This window comes from Marmota monax, unplaced genomic scaffold (genome assembly GCF_021218885.2).
Source record: "Marmota monax isolate L192 unplaced genomic scaffold, Marmota_monax_Labrador192_F-V1.1 WCK01_AAM20220418_F8-fsc00012, whole genome shotgun sequence".
NCBI lineage: Eukaryota > Metazoa > Chordata > Mammalia > Rodentia > Sciuridae > Marmota > Marmota monax.
Genome location: NW_026695227.1, coordinates 16,732,463 through 16,749,645, shown reverse-complemented (window position 1 = coordinate 16,749,645; position 17,183 = coordinate 16,732,463). Strand labels below are relative to the sequence as shown.

General features: G+C 36.5%; 1 protein-coding gene across 1 annotated transcript in view; it reads left to right on the top strand.

Annotated features, from left to right (window-relative positions):
- Tmtc1 (transmembrane O-mannosyltransferase targeting cadherins 1) overlaps nt 1-16,217 on the top strand; it is a 268,042-nt gene extending 251,825 nt beyond the window's left edge. The window contains exons 15-20 of the mRNA XM_046435417.2: nt 715-850; nt 1,399-1,543; nt 2,510-2,647; nt 3,921-4,043; nt 5,944-6,021; nt 10,208-16,217. Coding sequence (XP_046291373.1) covers nt 715-850; nt 1,399-1,543; nt 2,510-2,647; nt 3,921-4,043; nt 5,944-6,021; nt 10,208-10,348 — 761 coding nt within the window. The 3' untranslated portion in view covers nt 10,349-16,217. The remainder of the gene's footprint in view (nt 1-714; nt 851-1,398; nt 1,544-2,509; nt 2,648-3,920; nt 4,044-5,943; nt 6,022-10,207) is intronic.
- Nucleotides 16,218-17,183: the final 966 nt, after the last annotated feature.

Genomic DNA, 17,183 nt, shown 5'->3' with positions numbered 1-17,183 from the left:
TTTTGTTTTTGTTTTAAATATTTTTTTTTAAATCCCAAGACACAGCTAAATTATATCAAAAGGCAGCTAAACAGTATCCAAAACACCTGCAAGATCATATAACTGGAAGTATACTGAAATATATAAATAATAAATTTTATAATGCCTCAAATAAATGCAAATTGGCATTATTATTATGTTTAAAGTCACATTAAACAAACACCATTTAAATAAAATGTATGATTAAAAAGAGATTTTCAAGATGGAGCTTATACATACAGTGCCTCCTCAGTAACTGTCCTCAGTATAGTGATTTAGACAGACCCTTAGAAATTGCCTCAGGACAGTTTGCTTTCCATAATAGCCAAATCTAATTTTTGTACAACTGGATAAATAACAATCACTGATGATCTCAAAACCTCATATGAACAAAGGTGGTGCCCAGAAACACTTTGACTAATGTAATATATATATATATATAGTAAACACTTTGACTACTGTAGTATACATAGGTACATTCGTTTTGCTACCTTTTATTACTAATTTTTTGAAAGTGTGAATGAAAAGGGAAATGGTCCAAAGTTAAGGAGAAGCCAAAAGGTAAGCTAAAATACAGATTGGATCATTGTTGGTCTGACTGTAATACTGAGGAAGAATTAGTCGAAAAAGAAGCTGAACTCCTGTATCTCACAATTGAGACATGTTCTGCTCTTACCAAACCGTCATTGGTTGCAGGCTCTCCAGAGAAAGCAGTGGCCCATTACCAACAGGCCATTAGACTCAGCCCAAGTCATCACGTGGCCATGGTGAACCTGGGCAGACTCTACCGGTCACTGGGGGAGAACAGCATGGCCGAAGAATGGTACAAACGGTACAGTTCCTTTTCCTTGCTTTCACGTTGCCAGAGACCTCAGCAGTTGCCACCAACTTTGTAATTCATTGGAACAAACAGGCTTTTAGAAGACTGGCAGATTTTGCCAGTTCAGGTGATACAGATTCTTATTTCCAAAGAGAATAGTTCAGCAATAAAAAAAATGGTATCCTTAGAGACTTTTCTTCTTACTGGTTAGGTCATGACACTTAGCCAGGGTTTGAATTTAATTTCCACTACAGTTAATCCCTAGAGTGCAACCTAAATCACACATATCAATTTCATGATGGGAATAGAAGAAAGACTACATAAACATCAGAATAAGAACAGACCTATCTGTCAACAGCAAGGGAAAAGACCTTTGGGACTCGGTTGCCATGTTGGCAGGTCACCAGATACATCTTTATATTCAGAGAGTGTCATTATTATCCTTTTTTTTTAATCTTAATCATCTCAAACCTTGGACAGTCCTCCCTAAATCTAAGTTTAGGCCTTCAGAAATGTGCCTGTTAGAAGGAAAGTGTCTATTTGCCTTTCTCCAAACTCAGTGCCCTGCAGGTGGCACGCAAAGCTGAGATACTGTCGCCTCTGGGAGCACTGTATTACAACACTGGCCGCTATGAAGAGGCTTTGCAGATTTACCGGGAAGCTGCAGCACTTCAGCCTTCACAGAGGGAGCTCCGCCTGGCACTGGTGAGCAGGAAGAGGAGGGCACATGAAGCTGGGAACCCAAGCACAGTGTGCATCAGGGCATGCTGTAGTCACCAGGCCACAGAACTGGAGCCCACTGCATGAGTCTTCATAGAATCAGGGTCACTACCACTCACAAAAGACAGGGGCACCAAAAATATTTGGTGTTTTTGCTTCAAAATACCCTTAGACTTACAAAATAGTTGTAAGGATGCAGATATAGCTTGGTAGCAGTGAGTTGTCTAGCATGTATAATGCCCTGGGTTCCATCAGAGCCATCATAAAATAAACAAGTTATAAAAATAGCTTAAAAATTCCCATGGGCCTATTCACCCAGCTCAATCCATTTTTAACAGTTAAGTATGAATGTGTGTATATACATAGGTGTGAACCTATGTATATTTAGATGTTTATGAATGTTATTGTAGTATTATTAGTACATGGTATAATTTTTCTGACCCATGTTGGTTAGTGATAGATATCAAACCCCTTTATTTCTAGGTACTTTTGCATAAAGTTCCTAAGAACAAGGACCTTTTCCAACGTAACTGTAGTATAGCCACCAAACTCAGGAAAAATAACATGAATATCAATATTTTTATTCAGAATTTCATTCTTCCTTAGATGTACTATGTCAAACTTGTTATTACAAACAAATTATTAAAAACAGATTGTTGGAATCAGGAAATTATTCATCTTCAGACATATTCACTCAATATTTTCTAAGAGGCACCTGCCATTTCATTGGGTATCTTTGACATTTTTGTGATTCAGACACAAATACATGCACATACCGAAATAAATAAAGGAACAAAGAAACACAAAAACTAAAACCTATAAGCTGGTAGTTCAGCCTTCTCTGTGAGTCACTAAATAGATGCTGAGCATTTCTGTCAAGATTGTTTTCTGAATGCTTCCATTTGGGGTTAACCAACTATCTTCTAAGCCAAGGTTCATGTGGGTTTGCAGGCTCAGGTTTTGGCTGTAATGGGTCAGATGAAAGAAGCTGAGAAGATGACCAGTCACATTGTGTCAGAGGAGACTGGATGCCTCGAATGTTACCGCCTCTTGTCAGCGATCTATAGCAAGCAGGAGCACCATGACAAGGTAGAGAAGGTCACTGCTGAGAGTTGGTTGGACTCGAGTAGAAAGTGTGTTCACCTGAATGATTCTCCAGTTTACACATTTATAAAGCCAAGAAGTCTTGAACATCACCAGCGGGCCTGTCCTAGCTCATGCAAGCTTTTCACGGATATCCTTTAACTCCTAAGATGTCCCTTTGAAATACTATATTCTTGGGTCCTCCTTATTCTAAATATATTGTGTGCTCTTATCTCTGCTTTTAGCTAGTTCTGAAAGCCTAACATTTGTATACTTTGTCATTTTCCATGCTTCTTCTAATACAGTTTTATGCAATCTTCTTAATGACCCTAGAAGGCAGGGCAGTGTTGCAAATGCTCCTGTTTATTTTCATTTTAAAAGGAAATTCTTGAGCTGACTCAATAAAATATTTGTTGAGTGCTCACTATGTGCCACACACTGTGGTAGGCTCAACCAAAAAATGGTATGAAGAAAAACAAAAGATCACTGCCTTATCCTCATGGAACTAACAGTAGAAGACAGAAATTAAACAAGTACACAAAACAAACCTGGTTATAACTCAGCTCAGTGATATCATAAAGAGATAGGGTGTCCCAAAGAACATATCATAGGGTCTCCTTACTATATACACTTGTCTAGGGGGTAAGTAGGTTAGGGTTGGCTGATAAGTAGCAGTTATTAAGCAAAATGAGATGGGGGGGGGGGCGGGGGGAATTGTGGTGGGAACAGCACATGCACAGCAACAAGGAGCCTGGCTGAGAAATGGGCCTGAGAGAGCAGGGGCGCAGCATGAGATACAAATAGGTTGCTGGAACTAGACCCCTGGGGCAGGGCTCATGGCTTCATTTCTCATCCTGGGGAAGCTTTGGGGATTTGAGGAGAAAAGCAGTTTGATCAGATGTGTGTGTTAAAGGGTATCTGCTGCAGAGGAGCTGTGGTGCTGGGGCTGAGAGGACCAGAGAGGAGGCTGTTGAAAGGTCCAGACAGACATGTGGTCGGAGCAAACATCTGACCCCAGATCTTGCTTCCTTTCAGCTGTATTGCACAACTTCCCTGTAAACCAGTTGTCACTGGTTTATAAATGGGAAACCTGAGGAATAAAGATGTTATTTTTGTTACGGTCATTAAACCTCAATGAGAAGATCAGGGAGAATGGAGAATGTATTTTGATTGTTGTACACCCATGAGCCAACACACCTGAACAAAGAGTTTTATGCATTTTATCATTCAAGTAAGATTTCCTTTATCCAATTCTGCCCTTTATTTCCCATCTGTGTAGGCACTCGATGCTATAGACAAGGCTCTCCAACTGAAACCAAAGGACCCAAAAGTTGTATCTGAACTTTTTTTCACAAAAGGAAACCAACTAAGAGAGCAGAACCTTCTTGACAAAGCTTTTGAGGTAAAAACACCTAAAGATATGGTATTAAATTTACAGATTAAAATGAATACTCCTGTAGTATCTAATGAAGATTCTGCAGAAGACACAAATGAACATCAGTAGAAGTTTTACTGATGTTATTTACTGAAATACCATACTTTTTTTTCCTTGTGTCCAGCCACCAGTTAGATTAATAAGGTTGCAAAACTTATACCCAGGTATATTGTGGAGAAAATCTCAAATGATGTAATGGTGTTGAAAAATAAACACATGAGTGTTTATTTTTTTAAATATTATTGAAAACATGTAAAGATATGTGAACTAATGTGAATGCGAACCCTTAAGATAGAAATGGTGGCATTTTTCTCTGAAACATTGCAAGCATTTTTCTCAGAAATTGTGGGTTTTCTTTGCCTTTTGAATGCTTCTAGTACCTTCCTTCCTAATTTATTTGTAATTAATGTGATAATATTGTTATTGGTAATTTGACTACAGATATTTATATTGTACAGTAATTTATGAGTATTTAAACTATTTATCTGTATCTTAATTACATAGTACTGAAAGCAAAGGTAATTTCATAGTTGTTTTTCCAGTGGCTCAGGTAGTCATTATCTGGAGTGGTTAGATTCAAAGAAGTGTGGCAGTAGGTTCAAAACCAACAGTAGTTAATTAGGGTATCTGAGTATGATTCACTTGTATGAAGTCACAACTGTCACATTGTATAAGAAAAACAGAGCAATTGTCACCACTTTATACTTTTGTAAACTGAGACTTATAGGTCATATAACTTGATTAAGGTCACACTGGTATAAGAGATGGAGCCATGGTTTGAATCTAGCTCTTAACTTCTATACTACACTCCCATTTCTGCTGATACAAATTAACCCAAGAGACATGCCTTTAGGTTTATTTTAGTGGCTTTTTAAAAATATAATTTCTCATCATTTACTTATTTCTCCTAAAACTGATGTAGAGAAAAATTGACTATATTTTATTTAATGGACTTGTTTCTCTCTAATAAAAATACCAAACAGCTTTAAAATACACAGAGATCCTTAGGTTTGTAAAGTCTCTGCCTTATTTAAGGTGAGTACTTCAAAAGTTAGGATTTCATGGTGAGCATACTTCTGATGTAAAACAATTCATATAATGTAAAAATAGACCTCACTGGTACTGCATTTTACAGAATGTATAATATTCAGACAAAAGAACATGCTTAAGAGATAATTCTTTTGGAACATTTGAAGACTGTTCATATGGTAGAATAAAAACAAAATTGCTTTTTAAAACTATCTACTAGTAAAATAGATGCAATAACATCTGTTTTAAGAATTTAAGCACAGGCTGGATAGGGAGGTCAGTGATGTTATAGAAGGGAGTGCTACACTGGAATTAAGCTGTTTAGGAAACTCTTCTAAGATTTGCTGACATTTATTTTTTATTTATTTATTTATTTATTTATTTATTTTTGAGTGCTAGGTGTTGAACCATAGCTACATGCATGCTAAGCAAATGGTCTACCATGGAGCCACATTCCCAGCCCCCAGATCAGATTCTATGATTTTTTAAAAAGCTTTTTCTTTCCAACTGCATTATCATTAATGAAGCCAAGAGTACAGTTTTCTTGCAGGTCAAGGCCAGTGGGAAGTGGTGTGCTATTATAGAAATCATCCGGATTCCCTGTACTCATCCTCAGTCTCTTTAAGAGCACATATTAGCTCTGCTGGGAAATTACACATTTCAGTTTCCTTCACTTTATAATCATCAATTTTGAAAAATAGCATAAATGAATGGGGACTCTCCTGAACCAGGAGTGGTGACTAGATTCATTCTATTAACCATTTAAATTTTCACTTTCAATCCTGTAGTGTTGAAGGTGGGATCTCATTTCCTAACCTGATATTTCTTATTTATTTAGAGCTATAAGGCAGCCGTGGCACTAAATCCAGATCAAGCACAGGCCTGGATGAACATGGGTGGAATTCAGCACATCAAGGTAGGAGAATAATTCACTTCATGGGTCCGGGCTTTCCATTTCTGTTTCAGCATTCAGTCTCTTCTCTCTAAGGGATGCAGAAACCGTTAATTTCCTCTTAGAAATCATTTGAAGACCAAAAACATAGGTGTTTAAAAGTGAAATTCACTTTCACTTCATATCTTATAAATACTAAATATCATGAATTTTTAACATATATATATAATGTGTAAGTTAGATTTCATTTTGCTAATCATAGAAAACCATATATATGTATAAGTGTCATTAGACAGTAGTTAGAATCGTCTCTGTGAACTGAATCCCCATTGAGGCCTAGTGTGGCTTAAATTTTTTTATTAACTCTGCATTAACATTAAAGTTCAAGACTTTAAATACTATTAAAGACTTTAAATACTACTTTCCTGTGTCTTATATCTAAGGCATTGTTTGCTGCTTAAGCTTTTACTGAAAAACACGTTTATATGTTTTGTTTCACTTCTCTAAAGGAAAGCTAACTTTGGGTAAATTTGCCAAGGATTTAAATAACCTTTAGGGGGACTATTGTTTATAACTAATGAAATCAAAGATTCACTGCCATCATTCATTCATTCATTCATTCATTCATTCATTCTTCTTACAAGCATCTGTGGAGAGCATCCTATGTGCCAGGTACCCTTATGAATTGGGAACACATCAATGAACAAACAAGTCAAAAGCTCCTGACTACATAGGTGAGGAGGACAGTTAGCCTGCGACTGACAGCCTTGACTTAAGAGATGGTGAATCTAAACATGACCTTTATCCTAGTCAAGGAACTCAAGTTCTGATCTTAATAATATTCGAGAGTGTCTAGCAATATCCAGTTGGGAAATAGAATGAGCTTACTTGAAAGTAGTAAAATCATAAGTTTAAATATTTTAAATTGTATAATAAGTAGTTTTATTTCAAAACAATGTGCTAGTATTTGTTCAGATGGAATATGGTGGCAGTTAAAGCTATGGGTTCAATTGTTAATTGGAACAAGTATGACAGATATACTTAAGAGTATCCAAGAAGTCTAGAAATGCAGATAAAACAGTGTATTATTGTCCAGTTGAGCCCAGTGCTTTAAATTTAGAGACACTTCCCCTGTAAATAATTCAACATACTCAATAGATCCTTTGCAAAATATATAATGAATACACACACACACACATACACATGTATATAAAATGAATATATATACATATATATAATGAATCTACATATATATTGGGGAAGGATCTATTGAGTATGTTGTTTTAAAATGTAACCAACAGTGATTAAAAATTAGCCTCTGTTTTGTTGTTACTGCAGACATCTTGTGTGAAGTTGAGCCATCACATTTATAGTTTTAAAATGGTCCATAAGTGAGTTCATATATACAATCTAACATCTATATAGAGAGCAGTCGTATAGCTTGGATGTGGTCATATAGATGTGCTTAGCCTTCACGATTATCATGAAGCCTAGAAGAACAGTCCTGAACATTCTGCGTCTTTTGCATTGCTGAATGGTGTGTGCAATGGGCAGTGTCATCCCATTCCTGGGCCTAACTCCTTCTCTGTGCCTGGGGGGAACTTGGGCAGGCCTAAGGCCAGTGAGAAGGTGGAGAGTTTGAATAAGGCTTTCTGAGGTGACTCAAGAGAAGGGGATAAGGCCGTGAGTTTCATGGTTGTCTCCTGCTCATACTACTTAGTAATAAAAGACACAATTTAAATATTACTTATGGTAAACACTTGGGACAGAATTGTCTCTGATTTTTTTGAGAGTGGTAGAATTTTTGCATATACATAATGAGATATATTGGGAATGGGACCCAATACAAAATTTCTTTGTGTTTCATGTAAGTCTTTTATACACATTTCCTGAAGGTAGTTTTATACGAGATTTACAATGTGCCTACAGTTTGACAGGTGACCTATCACATGAAGTTAGGTGTGGAATTCTCTACTTGAGATATCAGGTTAATGCTCAAAAAGATTCAGAGCTTGGAGCACTTTGCATTTTCTCATTAGGGATGCTTAACCTATAATACTTTCTATGAAGTTTTATATAAGATGAAATACGTAGACCAAAAAAAAAAAAAACTGTACTACATTTTCTTATAAACAAAGAGGTCCCTGGGCCAGATCATATTACTAAGTACTATATTCAGTTCTGCCACAGATCAGTAATCTGCAGTTTCTAGAATGGCATGTTGTCCAGTAGATCTTTCTGTGATGATTGACATGTTCTGTATCTGCATTGTCCAAGGAAGTAGTGACCAGCCACATGGGGCTATTGAGCAGGTGAAATGTGGCTGATGCAACTGAGGAATTGAATTCTTAATTTATTGTCATTAAATCCAAATAACCGCAGGTAATTAGTGGCTATCATATTAGCACTTTTCTAGAAATTGGACATTTCGAACTCCCTACTTAGCATGGAATTGGAAATACTGAATTAAGGATATAATTTTTTAAAAAAATATATGGTTTCCAGTTTAATCAAGAATACAGCAATTTGAGAGAGAGAAAATGAACTAGGTTTCTTTCGAAAGGACAGAGAAACCTGCTGATCAGAGAAGATGCCAAGGCACTGGTATAAGACCTAAGTTCAGTGCAACTTCCTGAAAGAACAATTTCAAGCTCAACTGCAATAAAAACATATTTGGAGAACACTTTAATAGCCACAAATGTGTGGTTGTCAGCACATGTGTGCCAAGCTTGATAAAAATCAAAGCCTTACAAGATAGATTCTTGAGTTGAAAAAATAATAATTGAATGTAGCAAATCTAAGATTCCACTTGTCAGCAATCTGTTTAGCCTCTTTTCAGAGTGAGTGTTAATAATCAGAAACACTTTCATTTATTGCACATACCAGAGCTTGGATTCCATGTACAATTTCTTGTTCTGTCATTTCCACTACCTTTCATGAATATACAAGTGAATACTATGAGAAACAGGCAAGATTTAATAACAGTATTGATGGTATCACATTGAGAGTTCACTACATCAGGCAGTTGCTAAACTTTTGACACACAGCAACTTATTTGGAAGATGATTAGCTTTCAATAAGTATTAGTTGCTAGTTGCTACCTACTACTTTTATTCCAAGAGATACAATTTTAAATTGTGATGGAAATTTAGATTGCTGAGCTTAGCTGTTCATCCACATGGACGTTGTAAATGAGAATAAGGTATAGCATGTAAAAACACCAGTATTAATGTATTTTTAGAGTGGGGAGAACTCTAACATTCCTAGTTCTGGGATTTTGCAGGACACAGATCTGAAAGGGTGGAGCAAACAAGGGAGGCAATACATGAATAATAGAAAAGGGCTGGAGAAAAGGCTAATGGCTGTGATTAATTTGCCAGAGACCATCTGGGACCAGGCATATATGGTTGCCAAATGGGGAGTCACTAAACAAAACAGATGCATGCCAACGAAGGGTGGGGACAGGTTTATTCAGCAGGTCAGAGAAACATACCTTCCCTCCTACACTGAATATATAATGGTTAAGTATCACCATCACCTAGGGTACTAGATAAATTTAACCCCATATTTTCATCAAGTATTTTCATGATGTAAAGCCTATGTTAGGCAAAAGTCACTTTTTATGTTTCAATTTGAAAATTAGAATGACTTCTACCACTAAGAAGATACAGTCATTAAGTAAACCATTTAATCATTATTCTTGCAGTTTCCAAAACACCCCACCCTCTTCCTCTCTCTCTCTTTTTCCTAACCATGGCTCCATTTTATTTTATAAAGGAACAGGGCACCTAGTTGGTTCCATAAATATATTCCATGCTTTCATAATTATACTGAAGTGAATTCTACTGCCATGTATAACTAAAAAGAACCAGTTTAAAAAAAAAAAAAAAAGGAACAGGGCTAACTCCTTGGGATCACTATGAAATGATAGCCTCATGCCCTACACTAATAGAACTGAAAATCAGTTTTTTTCTTCCATTTAACCTTATGATATAATGCTTATCCTTCACATTCTCCAGCTGGTCTGGTACTCAAAACAAATGGATTCTCCAAAAGCACCAATAGATAACAATAAAATGGCACATGCTGACAAGATTTCCTTATGAAAAGGAAATGTTAAACTGGGCAGACAGTTTTTCTGTCTCCCCATGCTCTGGAAAAGTGTTCTGATGGAACCGAGGATAATTGTTCTCTTTCTTTTTCCCCACAGGGAAACTATGTGTCTGCAAGAGCGTATTATGAGAGAGCTTTACAGCTGGTTCCAGACAGCAAACTGCTGAAGGAAAATCTAGCCAAATTGGATCGCCTAGAAAAACGATTACAGGAAGTTCGAGAAAAGGATCAAACGTAGCACTGTTAAACCCATCTCATGGGACAATGCTGGTGCCCCTGGAAGAGGACAAGTGATGGGGACCTTGCTTTCACATCCGCGGGGGCACAACCAGTCATGCATTCCTCTCAAGACTCTGAGTTTGGGGTGGCAGACCTTGGGGTGTCTGCTAGTAGCCCTGTGCTGAAGGACTTGCGTTTCCATGAGGAAAAAGACAAAATCAGCAAGCCAGGCAGGATGATCTGAGAGGAAAGGAAAACAGCAGCTACACATTTTACAGATTTTTGTTTGGTTTAACTCCCGATTTCCCTTGATACATTTCTGTGCTTTTGCAACCTGGAGATCTAATTCACTTTCATAGTTTAGACATTCATGTCCCCAGAAATACAGAGGCTCGAAATGCTATAAAGGCCGAGCATCCATTCTTCATGGGATGAGCTATTTCAAAGAGGATAAATCCTCTGGTGTAAGCCATTTGGGAAAGTCTACCAAGTGGAAGCTCAGTTAATTCTCCAGACCCTGAAATGAGTATGTAATAGCTTTTGTAGAACCTTCTAGAATATATGGGGAAAAGGGCTATTGTTAAGTGAGCTTTATCTAATATCCCCCTAAGGATATTACCAGAGATATTTTGAGGAGTAAATTCAATTCCACTCTGAGGCAAGTTTTTCCATTGCCTAATATATCAAAAGGGAAGCTTCTAGAGTTGTATATGGGTATCTTTATCCCTACAGGAAAATCAAGGAAAATGATGCCCCTAATTCTTTATGGAAATGTTTAAAAATTATTTTAATTTTATTACTAGAGTAGTAGTTCTTTCTACTCCAAGATTTCAAAAGTGCATTTAAAATCTCAAACGTCCCCACCTTCAAATATATTGTTATTTTGGTGGAGAAAAAAATAGTATATTCTACATAGAAAATATTAAAGATATTAACTGAGAGAAATGTCCTACTTTATTATTATAATGTTCAGACATCTTAAGATTTATTATTTTTTTGGAAAGTATATTTAACCATTGAAAAATATTTGCAATATATATCAGAAATCTTCATAGACTCTAACTAGATGGAAAAATAACTATTTATTTGTCTTCCTAGTCTTCATTGAGAATTCTGTGCTTAAAACATGAATGACTGAAACCCAAACTTTGTCTTATACTTGTAATTTTGAAGATTTCATGGAGAATACTCGAAAAATCTAGGGGAAAAGTTTAAACTTAAAATTTAAAAAATATATATTTATATTTAAAAGGAAGGCAAAGGTGAACTTACAATTTGACATTTATTTCTAGTGTTATTTATTTCATAACTTATAATTTATATTTAATATATATGCATATATACTTTTTTCTCTGTACATAAGTTTTAATAGCATCTTTCAGAACTGACCATACAAAAATATGCATCTGAATTACAAAATAGTTAAACAATTTCCCTCAAAAAAAAAAAAATTGTATTGATTATCCACCTACTCAAGTTAACAGAATTGGGGCTCAGCCTTCAATGTTTGGGTGGTAATATATTTTGGAAATGAAGAAATTGGAACACCTGGTTCTAACTTGATCATCATCATTAAAAACAAAAACACTCCAGGCCGTACTGGTCATGTGCTGAGCCAGGTACCACACAGACATCGCAGCCTGGAGGTGCATATATTTCACCTTCTCAGGCCAGTAAAAAAGCCTTCTACTTACCACCCAAGATCAGGAAGTACTGCCCCCATATGTTATTCTTTTGTCAAGGTAAGTCTAAATAAGTGGAAGTAAACTTCTTTGGGGATGAAGGGGAGGATGTTATAAATGCAAATGATGACAGATTTTAAATTAGCATGTATCTTTTTGTGCATATCAGTAATCTGATAATGTATAAATTACCATTATAACCTTCTGTTTCTAATGGTCTTTTAGTGTTACACGGCATAAATTTATCTTTAAAAATATCTTAAAAAGGTTTTTCTCCCCCCTACCCCAATATAATATTTCTGTAGTCCTTAGGCCAAAAAGCATATGACTAAATTTATTGCAACATAACTTCTCATCCCCAAATTGAAAACAGGAAGTCTCTAGTATCTAGGACTTTACCACAACTTTTCAGGATAGTGTGTAACCAAAACTCATGCTTAGAAAGTTAATGGAAAAGATTGTACCCCAAATTTTGAAGTAATCGTGCCTTATTTAAAGGCCCACTAAAGGTATGAGTACACATTTGTTGGGGTAATTTAAAGGCAATTAAAGTCTGAAAATTTCTGAGGGAAAAGGGTCACATGGCCTTCAGGAGATTTTCTCTGCTGCTTTTCATGTTCTCTGTCCCCCAGTCCCTCTTTCTCTTATTCTCTGATTCATCTGTCTGCACACACCTGCCTCTCCTTGGACATTAAAACCTAGCACTGTTCAAAGGGGTAGGGAGGGAAAGTAAGCATTGTTTATTCAGTCATATATTTTTATCCTTCACTGAAATGTAGCCAGTGAAATAGTTTTCTCAGTTGAAATGGTGCCTATAAGAAATTAAATCACATTATTTTTCAAAGATGTTAAGTGTATCTTGCAACATTTCATTTGGTCCCTATAACGTGAAATAATAAGTGGAATTCATCCTTATCAGAATAACAGTGGAGAGCCCTGGCTAGTCAAGGAGATGGCTCTGGTTTGCCCTTAATGAAGGCATGCTTGGCCTGTGAATTGAGAGCCCTTTCTGAAGTGGGGGAGCAGAGCTGGCTTAGTGAGTGTGCCGTCCATGTTGTCTCAAGGGTCCGACACTAAGAAGCATCCTCTCTTGGTTGAATTCTCTGCTTAAAGTTCTTAATTACTTTTAAACAGTAGACCCCTTGATTTCATTTTGCACTGGTCCCAGAATTAGGCAGCAAGTCCTGGGCAGGAAGGAAGGACAAGACAGGAGTTGCTTTGGCCTGGCTGGACACTTGATCTAATATTCAGTTTCCTTTGTGACTTTGTTACTCTGAGCACTATTTGTTATTCTTTTCTCGGCTACATTAAGAATTCTCCATGCACATTCCCTCCTCTAGGCTGAGTCTTTCTGACCTGTTCTTCAGTTCTCCCTAGAACCAGTTCTTCTCATCTTCAAAATCCACACAAATGGCAATTCTTTAACATGCCCTTTGACAGAGAAGAATGAGGTGAGAATCGCTTAAGTAGCTTATTTTAGCCTTATGAATTATTCAAGATTTTGAAAATGATTCAAGCATTTTTTTATTTATTAATAGCATTCATAAAAATATGATGTAGTCATGTAACATAGGTGCTTAAAACCAAAGATGCAGATACCTTGGAAGAAATCAAATTTTTAGGGAATCCTGAGATATGGTCTTTTGGGTTTATTTATTTTGAAGCCTATTACAAAATGAGGAGGATTAGCGCCATGTAAATTCCAACTCCCTATAATACTTCACAACCCTTAGAATAAGCTTGTGAAATTTACTATAGGTGGGTATCTCATCTGATGCAAATTTTGCAGTATTTGTGCAGCTAATTGTCAGCCAGACCAAATGAGAAAATACAAACCATCCCATACAAGCTGACCCGCAGGAACTATAATTTGAGAGGGACTAAAAAGCAAGTGTGTGGTTTCTTAAGGTCTCCATTAGACGTTTCAGATGCCTCAGTTGCAGAGCTGCACTCCGCTCATTGTGAGATGTGTCCCCTCACACTCAGTGGCTCTCAGCACTGGTTTCCCTTAGTCAACAACTGAAAACCTTTCAAAATCTTTATTATCTGGCTGAAGGGTGGTGATTCCAACAGCACTGAGGCTACAGACACTGCAGGCCTGACAACTTTAATGGGAGTTTATGATTTTTTTTCAAACAGATATAATCTTTCGAATTTTTACTTTTTAACTACTAGACTAAAACAAAGCAAAGAATTCTAAAGAATAATTTATGGCACAATTGGTTGGTTAAGGACATCTCATTCCAAGATTAACAAACAAGTGTCAGGGTGGGATGGTTTTGCACTTGTGGAAACTGGACTGTAATTTGGCCTTATGCTTACAGAATTTGTGTTCTCAGATGGAGATGAGTTGCCTTGCCATTTGAAAGCACCAGATAAGATGCTCAGTATATAAAAGTGATATTATATAACTCATAGGTGGTATAGAGTGTCTTAGAGTTTGGGCCTACATGACTCTGTCTGGCCCATACATGAAAACCTTTGTTAATCAATTCTCAATGTATTTATTAGAATCAATTTTAAAAAAAATACATAAAAACTTTTACTTTGACTTCATGGTGGATTCAACCTTAGAATAATTAAGTTTATAGGATGTTAGTAATGGCATTCAAAGCAAATACAGCTAGAAGTAGTTTGTTTTGTTTGTGGTGTATTTTATTTCCTGATCTCCAAATTATTTTTATTTGATTATATGATGGTATCTCCCAAATACAGAAAAACTTTTCTAAATGGCATCTTTTAGCATTTTATTTTCAGTACTGAGGCTGAGGATTGAACCCAGGACCATGTGCATGGAAGGCAAGTGTTTTACCACTAAGCCACATCCCCAGTCCTTTTTGTTTTTTTGTTTTTGTTTGTTTGTTTAAATTTTGAAACAGGATCTTGCTAAGTTACCTAGGCTGGCCTCAAACTTACCTTAGCTTTCTGAGTAGCTGGGATTACAGGTGTGCACCACCCTGCCATCTAGTATTTTTGTTTTTATGAGCTCTTTTCTCTAAAGAGATAAAATAACTACAGTCAAAAGCATGGTTTAATACCAATCAAAGCAGCAAAACAGAATTGTTAAGATATTTATAGGAATCGAATGGTTCATATTAAAATGTTCCATTTTTATCACCAAGCATCCTTTCAACTAAAACTTCTGGGGGAAAAAACTGGACATGCACCTCATAAAATCAGCACCCATACAATACATGCTCATTATCAGTTTGTAAGTTTAGACCACCAGTTGCCCCTGGTGATGTCTATATCCAGAAATCCAGGGTTTTCTTCACATTGTCAGTGGTGCACATGGTGTATATTTGTATCATGTCTGGTATTTCCAATGTGTGCAATGTCCTTTAGGGATTTCTTATCTTGCTGATCTGTAGGAGGTTTGCACTAGTCCAAACTTCAAGACATCTGAATTCTAGTCATAGCTTTGCCACCAAGGAACCACCTCACCTAGGGCATGTTAGCCACTGTCCTAGTCAAATTATCACCCATGGAGGACTGGTCAGTCTCATGATTCCGGTAAGCTCTATGAGCCTCTGAATGGTACTCTTGAATTGATTTGAAAAGCACTATGCACCTGACTAGAAGACCAATGGATGTTGCTTTTTTTAAATGAATCTTAAGATAATGATGATCACTGCATCACAACACAAAAAACCCAAAAAGTGACTAAATTTCCTAAGTGCTTTAACATGACAGAGGTAATTACTCTTCTTTTGCAGTCTGCACTTAAAAATTCTTATAGTGATTTTGCTTTTTACTTTCAGGGGGAAAGAGATAAAACTTTCTCCTAAGGAAGTGGAATATGTTTAGAAGACATGACTTGGTTTGATAATATGGAAATCATTGGATTTGCGGTGACTCATATGGATCCCTCCTTTGGTCAGGAGGAAATGAATTACATCATGTTCTTTGCTCATATGCTTTTTAGTTCCTATTTTGATCATTTGTATATAAATGTACCTTTTAGTTGCTTTTGCTGTACCAGTTAGAAATATATCTCCCATAAAGTATTTCTCCTACTAACTCTGATATGTATACTTTGCCTAGGTTTTTCCAAAGTAAAATATATGTAAATGTCTATTTTGTATAAAATATGATGAAAATAATTATGTCTGGCTTCAATCTCTCAAGTATTCCGTGGTTAATTCCCATTGATATCCTTATCACCAGCACATATGTGTTTTAGAAATAAAAAAAATAAAGTCTTCATTCCATTGCTCATTCATTCATTCGCTCGTTGTATTACATTGTCCTGTGTACCTCTTGTCTGCTCCTGTCCCCATATACCATACTGACTATTTCAGTACTGAGCCATTCCAGATCTCCTCCGCTCATCTTGCTTAGTAGAAAACTCACCTCTTTACAGAGTAAATGAAAGTTAGAAAGCTGATGTTTCCTCAATAACCTGCACTCCATCCACAAATTAACCTGCACCCTCTTGTATCTTTTCCTCTCCCTTGGCTCTGAATTTCGCTTCTTGTGGAATGCTACTCTTTTTACCTCTCTATCATCTTTCCTCCTTTTTCTGGTTCTTGTCAATTCTATCTTAATACATATACATGGGGCCGGGAGGATAGCCCCTGAGTTTAATCCCTAGCAAAAAAAAAAAACCTGCCAATCACTTTCAAAACTGTTTGAAAAAAAGTCCTTCAGTTTTTCCATCCATTTCATCTCCAGCTGCTGCTATATTTCTTTCCTTCACAAACTTTGAACAGTAACTCATTTTTGTTCTACCCTAGTGATATGCCCAAATTAAAGGTAGATTTCCCATAAGTCAAATCCATTCTGGGGTAATCTAATCCACTCCCTTCTTGAACTCTTTTGTTTACTAAAGTTATTTTTAAAAGACAACAATTCTTCCATTTAAATGCTTCAACATAGCCACAAGCAACTGATGCCCAAACCATCATCACTTTAGCAAATTTCAGTCTAATGACCTGGCCACTCTGTATGGATATATTTCTTACCAAGTGGCTCGTTTTCCACTTAAAGAAAAGGCACTATTTTGTAAGTCTATAAGGGATGAATCTACCATAAAAGGACCAGGTCTCACTCAAGACTACAGATTTTGAACTCTGGAAACAAAGGGAGCTATGCTGTAGCAAGATGAGACTGCCCAGCTGCATGGAGATTCCCAGGTGTGAAAGAAACCAAGGAACATCTAAAGCTGTGTGC